Source organism: Chrysemys picta, chromosome 20, assembly GCF_011386835.1.
Source record: "Chrysemys picta bellii isolate R12L10 chromosome 20, ASM1138683v2, whole genome shotgun sequence".
NCBI lineage: Eukaryota > Metazoa > Chordata > Testudines > Emydidae > Chrysemys > Chrysemys picta.
The window spans coordinates 9,048,583-9,061,262 of record NC_088810.1 but is presented as its reverse complement, the minus strand read 5'-3'; the positions used below and the strand labels follow the sequence as shown (position 1 = coordinate 9,061,262).

The 12,680-nt window shown below is 56.8% G+C and overlaps 1 protein-coding gene across 1 annotated transcript; it reads right to left on the bottom strand.

Annotated features, from left to right (window-relative positions):
• Positions 1–286: 286 nt before the first annotated feature.
• LOC101940106 (sulfotransferase 2B1-like) lies at positions 287–5,616 on the bottom strand. Its single transcript, XM_065574449.1, has 6 exons — positions 5,102–5,616; positions 4,465–4,673; positions 4,073–4,199; positions 2,687–2,781; positions 1,889–2,069; positions 287–808 (listed from the first exon to the last, which is right to left on the bottom strand). The coding sequence occupies exons 1-6, from the start codon at positions 5,235–5,237 to the stop codon at positions 699–701; spliced, it is 858 nt and encodes a 285-aa protein (XP_065430521.1). The 5' UTR covers positions 5,238–5,616; the 3' UTR covers positions 287–698.
• Positions 5,617–12,680: the final 7,064 nt, after the last annotated feature.

The following is a 12,680-nucleotide window of genomic DNA, read 5'->3' as shown; positions in this document are numbered from 1 at the left end:
TTACGGGCGGAGTTGGGTGGGGCTGATGCCTTCTGGGCTGACAGCATCCTGGCCCCTGGGGGTATTGCTGGGATCTACCTGGGAACTGGGTCACCAGCAATCACAACCTTTGGAATGGGGGTAGGGGGCATGGGGAGTGGGGGAGAAAGAGACAGAGATAGAGAATGTCTGTGCGTGCATGCGTGTGTGCGTGTGTTCCTGCTGCTCCCTGCTGGATGGGATCATGTTCTGTTCATGGCAAACCCAAAGAAGTTAGATTAAAAAACCAAATCCTCTTGCTGGAAGGTTGCCACATCACCTGATTTTATTTCTTAGAATCCAGAGCCCTGAAGCACAGGAACCCAAACTCGAGAGAGACAGAGCAGGCTGCTCCCCGCACAGAGGCCCAGCTCCCGCGCCGTGCTCTGGGCTGGCTCTGTGCTGAATTTCACATTTCCCTGCAGAGCCCCTGCATGCAAGCAGGACCAGGAACACCCTGCAATGGACAGATTTTAAATACACCTCAGCTGAGCCCTGCCCTGTGTGTGCACGCGCTCACTGACCTCGCCTGGACACATGCCCCAGCCCAGCTCTGCCTATTGCTGATGCTCTAGAGACGCTGCCCCAGGGGGCATCTCCCAGGGCACAGGAAGAGCAGCAGCACGTGGGTGGCACAGGGCCGGTGTATTGCGGGTGCAGATGTGGCGGGCGCGGGGCCGTCAGTCCCAGGGGAAGGTCATGCCCAGACCCTGCATCCGCTCCCGGTAAACGGTGTCAAATCGTTGGCTCTGTGCCTCCGAGAGATGGTTCCTCCAGTCGCCGCAGATCCCTGCAAACCACAGGGAACATGGACTCGCTCACTCCGGGGCTGCAGGCAGCTGCCTGGCTCTCCGGGGATGAGGAGGAGGAAGCTCCCTAAGCCGGGGTGGGCTCTGCCGGGAGGGGAAGGGGCGGCAGTGCAGCCCCCACAGCGTGGCAGGGGGGGAGGGGGCTGAGGTCAGACTGGGGCCGGTTAGTGGTGAGGCCGGGGCAGGGGGAGGGGTGCTGTCTGGTCTAGGGTGCCCCTCACTCCCAACCCACAGCCCCTCCTCCCCAGCCCTGCCCCCGCAACCTCTGCCCATGCCCCTCACTCCCAACCCACAGCCCCTGCTCCCCAGCCCTGCCCCCGCAACGTCTGCCCATGCCCCTCACTCCCAACCCACAGCCCCTGCTCCCCAGCCCTGCCCCCACAACCTCTGCCCATGCCCCTCACTCCCAACCCACAGCCCCTGCTCCCCACCCCTGCCCCCACAACCTCTGCCCATGCCCCTCACTCCCAACCCACAGCCCCTGGTCCCCAGCCCTGCCCCCGCAACCTCTGCCCATGCCCCTCACTCCCAACCCACAGCCCCTGCTCCCCAGCCCTGCCCCTGCAACCTCTGCCCATGCCCCTCACTCCCAACCCACAGCCTCTGCTCCCCAGCCCTGCCCCCGCAACCTCTGCCCATGCCCCTCACTTCCAACCCACAGCCCCTGCTCCCCAGCCCTGCCCCCGCAAACTCTGCCCACACCCCTCAATCCCAACCCACAGCCCCTGCTCCCCAGCCCTGCCCCCGCAACCTCTGCCCATGCCCCTCACTCCTGACTTAAAGCCCCCTGCTCTCCTGGCCCTGCCTCATGCAGCTCTGCTGGTGCACCTGAGTCCCAACTTGCAGCTCCCGGCTAGCCCAGGCAGGGCCGGCTTTAGGCCGATTCCCCGGAATCGGGCCCCGCGCATAAGAGGACCCCGCGCCCAGCCAGAGCGCGGCAAGCCTGTGGCCCCACTCCCTGGGCCGGGGCGTGGCAATGCAAAGTGCTGTCAGAGCGCTGCCCCGCTGATTATAAGCCCCCACGAATCGGGCCCCGGCCCTGAGCCCAGGCCTGGACTCACCTTTCCTCAGGAACTCCCCGTTCTGGTGGTCCATGTACTCGTCACTCAGCTGCGAGTAGTTGGACATTTTGTTCCCCTTCATGCTCTGGAAGGAGGCGTTCTCCACCACCGCGGCCACTTGCTCCTCACTCAGCTCCTTCCCCAGGAAGTGGCAGATTCTCCGCACGCTGCCCCGCAGATCCTAGGGGAAGACACCCACTGCCATGAAGAGGATGATTCCTGGGTGACAATTTTATGGTCCACATGTGCCTCAGTTCCCTCCCCCCGCAGGGTCCTGCTCCCCACTAGGTGCTGAGGAAGAGACCCCTTCAAGGGCAGAGGGCCTTGGCAGTGATCCACGTTGGCCACCTGAGGTCAGACCCTGTTCCAGGCCAGGGGCAGAGGAATGCAAAGGCCAGGAGGAGCCAACACCCGGGACATGGATGCCGAGGCCTGGGGAGCTGGGGCTGGGAACACCCTAGAACACCTCCTGGCTGGGGGCCTGGGGCGGGGTTATATGTGGGGATGGCTCAGGGGCAGGGTTATATGTGGGGGTGGCTCAGGGGCAGGGTTACATGTGGGCATGGCTCTAGGGGTGGGGTTACGTGTGGGCATGGCTCAGGGGCGGGGTTACATGTGGGGGTGTCACCAGGTGGCGGGGCTATTTGTGGGCGTGGCACCAGGGATGGAGTTATGTGTGGATGAGGTCTCAGGGGCGGGGCTATGTGTGGGCGTGACCCCAGGGGTGGAGTTATGTGTTGATGAGGTCTCAGGAGCGGGGCTATGTGTGGGCGTGACCCAAGGGCGGAGTTTCCCTACCTGCTGCAGCTCCTCGTAGGTGATGGAGAAGAAGTTCTCGTTGCCCGTCAGCCCCATCCAGCCGGTGACGTGGTCGAACCAGGAGCTGTAGGCCACTGTGCAGGAGAGAGAGCGGCACGGTGACCCCAGAGCTGCCCCCCTTGGGCCCCTCCACCCACTGTTTAATTTATAATTAAAGTGGTGCCACGGCTCAAGCAATTTTTTTACATGCATAACTGATGCAGCCAGCCCAGAGGTGCTGGGGCTCTGAACTGCCAGGCCCAAAGGTGCTGGAGCTCTGAACTGCCAGGCCCAGAGGTGCCGGGGCCGTGGCACAAAACAAGCACTACTTCCACCTAAGTCCCCTCTGTGACGTTATTGATATTATCTGGGACCATATAGAACATTGTTGCAACCAAAGTCCTGTAGTGGCACCAAATCTTGTATAAAGGGGGTCAAATGAGGTGTCTAAGACAAGGGTATGGTTTGCTGGTTATGATTATGCTGTCTATATGTGTGTATCCATTTTGGAGTTAAAGTTATAAATATTGGCTCTGTACTGTCTGTATTTCAAACTTATGCTATGCTTCTGGGAGACACCCCAGACAAGTTGGTGTTAGCTCTGCCTAGCCTGCTTGATGCCCATTAATGACCATCAGCTATACAATGGACCCATTGAGAGAAGGCAGATACACCTTGCAAATCAGCAAAGTATGCAGGGACTCGCCCATGTGACTCCAGACTCCATTTTGCTGTAATTTTCCACAGTAAGGACAAAGAGGTGTTCTTACACCTGGAAAGGACATAAAAGGCTGATGCCTCTCCTCCATCTTGTCTTCAATGCTGCTTCTTACCTCTGGAGGGACTTTGCTATGAATGGAAGCTCTACACAAAGGATTGATGACCCATCCCAGCTGGGGATGTTCCCGAGACTTGGTTTGAGCCTGCAGTTTATGCCATCACTGCTACAAGCCTAAACCAAGAACTTTGCCATTACTGTATGTAATTGATTCCATTTAACCAATTCTAACTCTCATCTCTATCTTATTCCTTTTATGAATAAACCTTTAGATTTTAGATTCTAAAGGATTGGCAACAGCGTGATTTGTGGGTAAGATTTGTATATTGACCTGGGTCTGGGGCTTAGTCCAATGGGATCAGGAGAACCTTTTCTCTTTTACTGAGGTATTGGTTTTCATAACCATTTGTCCCGCATAACAAGTGGCACTGGTGGTGATACTGTGAAACTGGAGTGTCTAAGGGAATTGCTTGTGTGACTTGTGGTTAGCCAGTGGGGTGAGACCAAAGTCCTCTTTGTCTGGCTGGTTTGGTTTGCCTCAGAGGTGGAAAAACCCTGCGTATTCCTAACTGCAGCAGGGCCCCCGAGGGTCCCGGGGTGCTGCTCACTGTTCCCACTCAGGAAGTCCTCGAGGAAGGAGTCCAGTGAACCAGGGTCCTTGAAGAGACACAGAAGCTTGGAGAAGTGGTACAGCGAGACCAGGACATCCTTGGGGCAGCGCAGGGTGTAGATGATCTGGGGGGAGGGGAAGGGGGTCACTACCAATCGGGGGAGGGGGATTACAAATGGACCCAGCGATTAGCCACCCACTCCGGGCCGTCACCTCCCCACCCTCTGTGTAGGGAGAAGGATTCGCCGCACCCCACTGGCTGCTCTTCCGCACGCCCACATTGCTGTAACTCACACCCAGCAGCAGCCCTGGATTCACCCCCCTCCCGACGCACAGCCCTGTCGGTGCCCCTCAATCCCGACCCGCAGCCCCTGCTCTCCTGCCTCTCACCTTGGCCTTGGAGCGCTGCAGGGACTTGGGGAAGAGCTGGACGGGGAGGTGGGAGGAGAGCAGCCGGGGCGGGGGGTATTTCAGGGCAGCCTCCAGCCCCCTCCGGTTCTCCAACCAGGGCGCCCGCTCCCAGTTCAGCACGCTGCGCACCCAGCCGGGGTCCCCGTCACAACGGATCAGACTCAGGATCTCCAGCATCCAGTTAGTGCCTGGGGGTGAAAGGGTTAATGGGCCTGAAACAAGCCCTCAACCTGCTAGGTCCCCCTCTGCTCCCAGAGCTGAGGAGAGAACCCAGGAGTCCTGGCTCCCAGCCCCCATCAGCTGAGGTGCATTGACCGTGCTAAAATCAGAAGGTCTCATTTTGCTGTGACAGGGGTCTCCTGGCCCTGCCGGTGGCTCTGGAGAAAGCCTGTGATCACAGTGTGTCTGCAGAGAGCCAGCCTAGCACCAGGTGAGTGAGTTGGGCCCCAGGGAGCAGCCTGCTTTGTCTCACCCTGGGCTGGGCGTGTGTGTGTGCCCGGGGTCTGGCATCTAGAAAATCAGGTCATGTGACGGGTTTGGTGTTTCCATCTAATGTCCGTGTGTGTGTCAGGAGCCCCCTACACACACACACACACACACACACGCTCTCCCCTACCTGACTTGGGGTAGGTGACATTGAAGATGTCGTCGTCCCGCACCTGGAATTCGTTCTCCACGTAGCTCAGCTCCTTGGGGGAGTAATCCAGGCATGGGAACAGTACCCCCTTGTGGGTGAAGTATTCACGCGCCATGGCAGGGCAGGGACAGAGACAGACCTCCCGGTGTCAGTGTTGGTCCCTATGCGCTACTAGGGGAGCTGTGCTGCAGGGAGCAGTGTGGGGGTCCTCTCTCCTGAAAGTCAGGCGTCTCCAGCGCCTCAGCCGGTAATGGGAGGCTCAGCTCTGCAGGGAGCAGGGTGAGACTATTACTTGGCTCTCCCACCCCAGAGCCAGCTGCACCTTGGCACCAGTTGAGCTGATTCCTTGGCGTGTTCCCGGAACGACTCAAGGGCCTGTGCTGGTGTCTGCAGCTGGGAGAACAGTCCCGTGCCTTGGTGGGAGCCCTCTGTGGGGTTGTGTGACAGGTCCAGGCACTGTGCTCCCTGCTCCTCCCTCAGGAACCCTTGAACCCGCGCAGAGCCAGTGCCATTCACCCTTTGGAGGCCCTGCCAGGCACAGCGACCTTTGGACCTGGGAGGAGCTGGTGCCTATAACCCTCCAAGGGCCCTGCACTGTCCCAGCAGCTCATGACTCCGGGCTGCCTGTCCCTGGTAGGTCCCTGCACCTCTTCCCAGCTGTGTCGGGTGCCCAGGGTCCTGTGTGGGAGTGGAGGGGGCAGGGGTGGGGCAGATCCTGTCATTCCCCCCCGAGGAAGGGTTGCTGATCTATGTGCTTTCATGGCAGTGGGGGATGGTTACTAGGCTTGGGAAGGGTGGGGGTTTAACCCCCTGCTGGTCGCTGCTGAGATCTCCCTGAGGTGAAGGAAACTGTCCGTGGGCTCTAGGCAGGGAGAGACTGGGCATGTGGGCAGGGCCGGCTCCAGGGTTTTTGCCGCCCCAAACGACAAAAAAAAAAAAAAAAAAGCTGGAGTGAGGGACCGTCCACCAAATTGCCGCCGAATGGGACCGTACGGAGCCAAGAGTGGGCACGACCTGGGAGTCTTTGACAGGGCCCCAGCCACCATGACCCCAGGGGGTTGGGGAACAGCACTGGGGAAGGGGAAGGAAGGCAGCTCAGCAGGACTGGATGGGGCAGCAGGGGCCTCCCCCCGAGTAATTTGGGCCTGGCCCACATCTGGCCCCTGCATGCAGTGAATTGGAGGGTCTCAGCCAGGCTCCTAGGGGTCCTCAGGATACTTTGGTTCCATTCCCAGCCCTGCCCCAGCTCCTGGAGGGGTCAGTCTCCCTCGGCCCTGGGCTAGTGACACAGGGATCAGCTGTTCTCGTTAGGTCTGGCTCGAGCACCAGGGCTCCCACATGCCCATGAGACAGGGAAGCCACCCCGCATCCGGCAGACACAGCACCTGGCTCAGCAAACAGCCCCTGGGAGGTGGATTGGAGCTGGGTCCCTGTCAGCTGTAGGGGGCACAGCCCTGGAGCCGGCTGCTGGCTCTGTGGGGAGCCAGCCTCATTTACATACATTAGAATAGTGCTTACCCCTCTTCTGAGGCCTGTTATTGCCCAACCAGCTCCTTATCTGGCCCAATTGCCCTGGGCATCTCTCCGGAGAGGCAGGGCATCACAGCCATCCTCAGGGGGAAACTGAGGCACGAGGGGGCAAGCTAAGTGCTTTGTCCAAGGTCACACAGGCAGTTTGTCCCAGAGCTGGGAATTGAACTGTAGAGCCCCACAGCCCAGGGTAGCACCCTCACCACTGGGCCAGCCTGCCCCTCTGGTTTGGCTGCATAAATGGGATTAGCAGAGGGTTATTGCCACGCTGGGGAGAAGCAGGGGATGAGGCAGAGCTCTGTAGGGGGTGATTTCTGCACCCTATGAGGGGTCCCCATAATGGGTTTGGAGGGAAGTGTTGTATAGTGTATAGAACACTGGTCTGGGACTTTGGAGAGCTGGATTTGAGTCCCAGATCTACTGGGTGACCGTGCCTCAGTTTCCCCATCCCTCCCCCCATGGGGGCCATGGCCCAAGGTGTGCAAAAGGCTCTGGCAGCAGCTGCTCAACCTGGGGTTCGCAATGGAGCAAACACCTGCCATTTCCCACCTAGAGCAGGATAGAACCCAGGAGTCCTGGCTCCCAGCCACCACCCCCCTTAACCACTAGACCCCACCCCTCCCAGAGCCAGGGATAGAACCCAGGTGTCCTGGTTCCCATCCCCCTGCTTTAACCCACCCGATCCCATTCTCCCATCATCCCCCATTCCATTTTGATCAGGTCCCATCTCCACATGCGGACACTAAAGGGTTAAGCAGCTGGCGATCTCTGTGGCACACAGGTCTGCTGCCCCATTTACTCAGCTAATCCCAGCTGGGATCCTTCCTCCTCAGTGGGGAAGAGCCTCTGGCCCAGGCCCAGCCCAGCTCCCAGCACCTACAAGAGGAGGTGTGGGAGGGGCACAGGTGGCTGTAAGCACTAGACCCCACCCCCCTCCCAGAGCTGAGGAGAGAACCCAGACGTCCTGCCGCCCAGCCTCCCTGTTCTAACCACTAGACTCCACCCCCCTCCCAGAGCTGGGGAGAGAACCCAGATGTCCTGCCGCCCAGCCTCCTTGTTCTAACCACTAGACCCCACCCCCCTCCCAGAGCTGGGGAGAGAACCCAGACGTCCTGCCGCCCAGCCTCCTTGTTCTAATAACTAGACCCCACCCCCCTCCCAGAGCTGGGGAGAGAACCCAGACGTCCTGCTGCCCAGCCTCCTTGTTCTAACCATTAGACCCCACCCCCCTCCCAGAGCTGGGGAGAGAACCCAGGTGTCCTGCTGCCCAGCCTCCTTGTTCTAACCACTAGACCCCACCCCCCTCCCAGAGCTGGCGATAGAACCCAGGCATCCTGCTGCCCAGCCCCCGTGTTCTATCCATTAGTCCCCCCTCCCAGAGCCAGACAAGAGCCCTGCTGTTTGAGATATTCTTCTATAGTAAGGGCAGGTGCTGCTGCCATGGGAGGACATCAGGCGATGCTGTGGGGGCGGGTGGGGGTGGTGCAGCCCAGGTGGCCACATCGCCTTCTGCCTCGGGCCCTGGGCTTGGGACAAGGAGACGCAGGGTGGGGACGATGCCCCTCCGCCCTGACGGCCAATCCTGACCTAGCAGAGGAGTGAGCCAGCCATTCGCCAGGCAGGGGTGAGCGCATCCAACGCCAGTCACAGCGTGTGGGCAAACAGGAGGAATCCAGCCTGGGCCGGGTGCGGAGACGGGTGGCCGGAGGCCTGGGGAGCTGGGCTGGGTGAGCCCCCATTGTGCACTGGCAGCCGGGAACATAGAGTCGAGTGAACCAGGCAGGGACAAGCCATCGGTGCTAATAAATGATGTACAGCACTAGCATGAGGGGGTCTGTGACATTCTATACCTTGGGCGAGCGCCCTGTAACCCCCATATTCCTCATTTTTATATAATTGTGATATTGCATATAAAGCAGGCGGTGTGAGGCATCAGGGGAAAGGTTATGATCTGCTGAAAGTCATTTCTCTATCCGTATATGTGTATGATTAATGCATATGGAGTTATGAGAATTGTGTTGTATGGTGGTCACTAAAACATGCTGTAAATTGGGGAATCAGCCAGATATTAGCTCCCCACATGCAACAGCAAGGAAAGTAACCAAGGCCCAGGCAGGTGTCAAACAACCCATCAACAGCCATTGTCCAACAAGGAAGCTACAATGCAATGACTCACCTGCAAGAGGCCACACGGGGGGATTGCTCAGCCTTGCCTGGAGACTCAGCAATGCCCCAGACATTCCTTGACTCATGTTCCCCAAGCACATGGGACTGAGGGTATAAAACAGAACACGGGGGCCCCATGCTGGGCCTTTTTCCTGCCCCCACCTATGCTTCAATCAACCAAGACACTCAGAAGAAGACTGAAGACTCCAACAGAGGAGACTGGCCCAGGTTTAAGGAACAAACCTGTATATTAAGGACTGCAATATCCAGGTCGGGGAGAAAAACTGCTTAATCTAGACATTGCCCAGTCTAATAGAGTTGAGAGTTTAGACTGCGTGTGTGGGGATGTATCATCCCTACACCAACCTAATGGAAAGTTCCATGAGGAGGTAAGGGTCACGATGGGACACTTGCCAGGTAAACAAATCATGGCCTTATGTAAGGAACGGTTGAACCAATCGGTGTGGGGCTATACATGTGATAAACACATGATTCTCCTTCTTGTCCAATCCGTAGATGTGTTATTATAGCCTAATTATGTTATGTAATGTAGAGAAAAACTATAAAAGAAAGCTTGCAATAAACAGAATTCGGATTCAGCTTGCAACCACATTGGTCGTGTGCTTTATCCGCTCCGCATGGAACCCCACAAATGGTGACCCCGACGTGATTCGGCTTGCACGTCGAGGCAGCCGACTAAAGCGTTCGGTGAGAAAAGGCGGAGGTGGCAGCTGCAGCAGGAGGTACCGGAGGATACCGGCTCCTGGTCGTCCCAGAGAGACGTTCGTGAGCTCACAGCCGACTAAAGCGTTCGGTGAGAAAAGGCGGAGGTGGCAGCCACGGCAGGAGGTACTGGAGGATACCGGCTCCTGGTCGTCCGAGAGAGACGTTCGTGAGCTCACAGCCGACTAAAGCGTTCGGTGAGAAAAGGCGGAGGTGGCAGCCACGGCAGGAGGTACTGGAGGATACCGGCTCCTGGTCGTCCGAGAGAGACGTTCGTGAGCTCACAGCCGACTGAAGCGTTCGGTGAGAAAAGGCGGAGGTGGCAGCCGCGGCAGGAGGTACCGGAGGATACCGGCTCCTGGTCGTCCGAGAGAGACGTTCGTGAGCTCACAGCCGACTGAAGCGATCGGTGAGAAAAGGCGGAGGTGGCAGCCACGGCAGGAGGTACTGGAGGATACCGGCTCCTGGTCGTCCGAGAGAGACGTTCGTGAGCTCACAGCCGACTGAAGCGTTCGGTGAGAAAAGGCGGAGGTGGCAGCCGCGGCAGGAGGTACCGGAGGATACCGGCTCCTGGTCATCCGAGAGAGACGTTCGTGAGCTCACAGGTGAGCGGCTGCATTTAATAAAATGGGCTCTGCTTTGTCTGCAGAGGAGGAGACGGTGCATGATTTTTTATTACCCATCGCTAAAAAACGGGGAGAGAAGCTTCCCTCTGACGCGTTGTCCCATTTGTTGAAATGGGGGCAGAGACGCGGGTTTTTTGTTACTCCTGATACTGTCTTTGATAAGGCAGTCTGGGAAAGTCTAGGCTCTGACCTCTGGGAGTCGGTCTCTCACGGCAACAAGGAGGCCGTGTCATTGAGCCAAATATGGTGCAAATCTAAGAAACTGATAGAGACGCTTGCGGCAGAAGCCGAGGTCCAGTCGGCCATTAATGACCTCTTTTGGCCAAAAGAGGAGCCGCCTTATGTGTTGCCGGTGGAAGCCCGTAAGTTCTTTGGGGGTGAGGACACTATCATACCACTCATCCCCAGTGCACCCGAAGCTGATCCTAGTATCGTCCCGTTACCGGATGACCCCGCGGATAAAATGGAGGTCTCGAGCCCAGAAGGGGATAAGTTACAAGAATTTCGGGCGGAAATGTACAAACAGGGCCTTCAGCTACAGGACATGCTGAATCAGTTGTCCCATTTGGCCGGTGAGAGCCATCCCCCGCAGTCCCACACATTGCGAGCCCTGAACCAGCCCGGCTTTCCTGTCACCAATAATGTTTGTACCCCAAAGTTCCGGGCGGAGTTCCCGGGGCAGGGTGAGCAGTTGCAGAATAGGTTAAAAAGAATGGCGGAGCCAGGCTTATCTAACTTTGAAAGGACATATAGGAAAAAACCACCGGAAAAGATCCCTCCGGCAGATGATATTGCTACCCGAACACCATGCCGCCACACAGAAGCCGAACGACGACCCCGGGGCACCGGACTTGCACTTGTTGTTTGTCACAGCCTAGACACCTGATAATGCTGTGCTTCTATTTGTTCGGACTCCTTATTATAGGAGTAGGGGTCTTTGTATGTCCAAACTATGTACCTTTTGTTAACCCACGACAAAATGTTTGGATCACCTGGGCGAACCAGACTGGCCAAAAAGCCCTTTTTGCTTGTCCATGGCCACCCCATCGGATCCCTTTAAAACATGTCTTATTGGCTATCCTTATTTACACCCCAATGGTTTTCGTGGGTATTTATGTACCCAGTTGTTAAATGTCACCTGTCGTCAGTTTTATAGGTTCAAAAAAAGTAGTCAGGTGGCTAGTAATTGTCCTAATGTTAGTTGGACCCTCCTATAGGCCTTATTTAAGAAAAAGGGGGGAGGTGTGGGGATGTATCATCCCTACACCAACCTAATGGAAAGTTCCATGAGGAGGTAAGGGTCACGATGGGACACTTGCCAGGTAAACAAATCATGGCCTTATGTAAGGCCCCCTGGTGGTCTAGGATTATATAAGATGATCATGGCCTTATGTAAGGCCCCCTGGTGGTCTAGGATTATATAAGATGATCATGGCCTTATGTAAGGCCCCCTGGTGGTCTAGTATTATATAAGATGAGGTAAACAAATCATGGCCTTATGTAAGGAACGGTTGAACCAATCGGTGTGGGGCTATACATGTGATAAACACATGATTCTCCTTCTTGTCCAATCCGTAGATGTGTTATTATAGCCTAATTGTGTTATGTAATGTAGAGAAAAACTATAAAAGAAAGCTTGCAATAAACAGAATTCGGATTCAGCTTGCAACCACATTGGTCGTGTGCTTTATCTGCTCTGCATGGAACCCCACATGCGTGCTTAGAGACGCAGAGAACTGGAAGGGACCTTGAGAGGCCGTCTAGTCCAGTCCCCTGCACTTATATTTTATTTTATTTTGGTAACTAACTCTGACTTTTTGCACTTACTATCACTTACTATCTCTCTTCTGTAGTCAATACATTTCTTTACCTGTTTATCTTTGCCAATGAATTGGTATGAAGTGTGTGGAAAATCTGCTCAGGCTTGCAAAGACTGATGTACAGTGGTCCCACGGTCCCAGGCTGCACCCCGGGAATCCCATCACAGGGTCCTGGGCCGAGAATGGGGTCCTAGGCACTCCTGTAATACACCTAATAAATAGCACTAATAATGTACAGTGCCTGTGTTTGGGAGGGGAGTCCATGGCCCAGGAGAGCCCTGTGTTCCTGCCAACACCTCACACTGTTGGGATGGCCCATGGACTCACCCTCTGCATCATGGACTCCAGGGTGTGGGGAGCCCCCCCACCCTCATGGGCCCCCGCACCCTAGAGCCCAGATACCTCCAGTGGATCACCCTCTTGGCCCAGTCTTGCCTTCAGGGCCAGCTCCAGACACCAGCGGAGGAAGCACGTGCCTGGGGCGGCACATTCTAAGGGGCGGCATTCCGTCCATTCTTGGGGCAGCACAGTTTGGGCATTTTTTTCTTTTTGCATCGGCAGTTCGGGCGGTAATCTGAGCGGCTTTTTTTTCTTTTTGCTTGGGGCGGCAAAAATGGTAGAGCCGGCCCTGCTTGCCTTGCCTTCCTTACGGGCGGAGTTGGGTGGGGTTGATGCCTTCTGGGCTGACAGCAT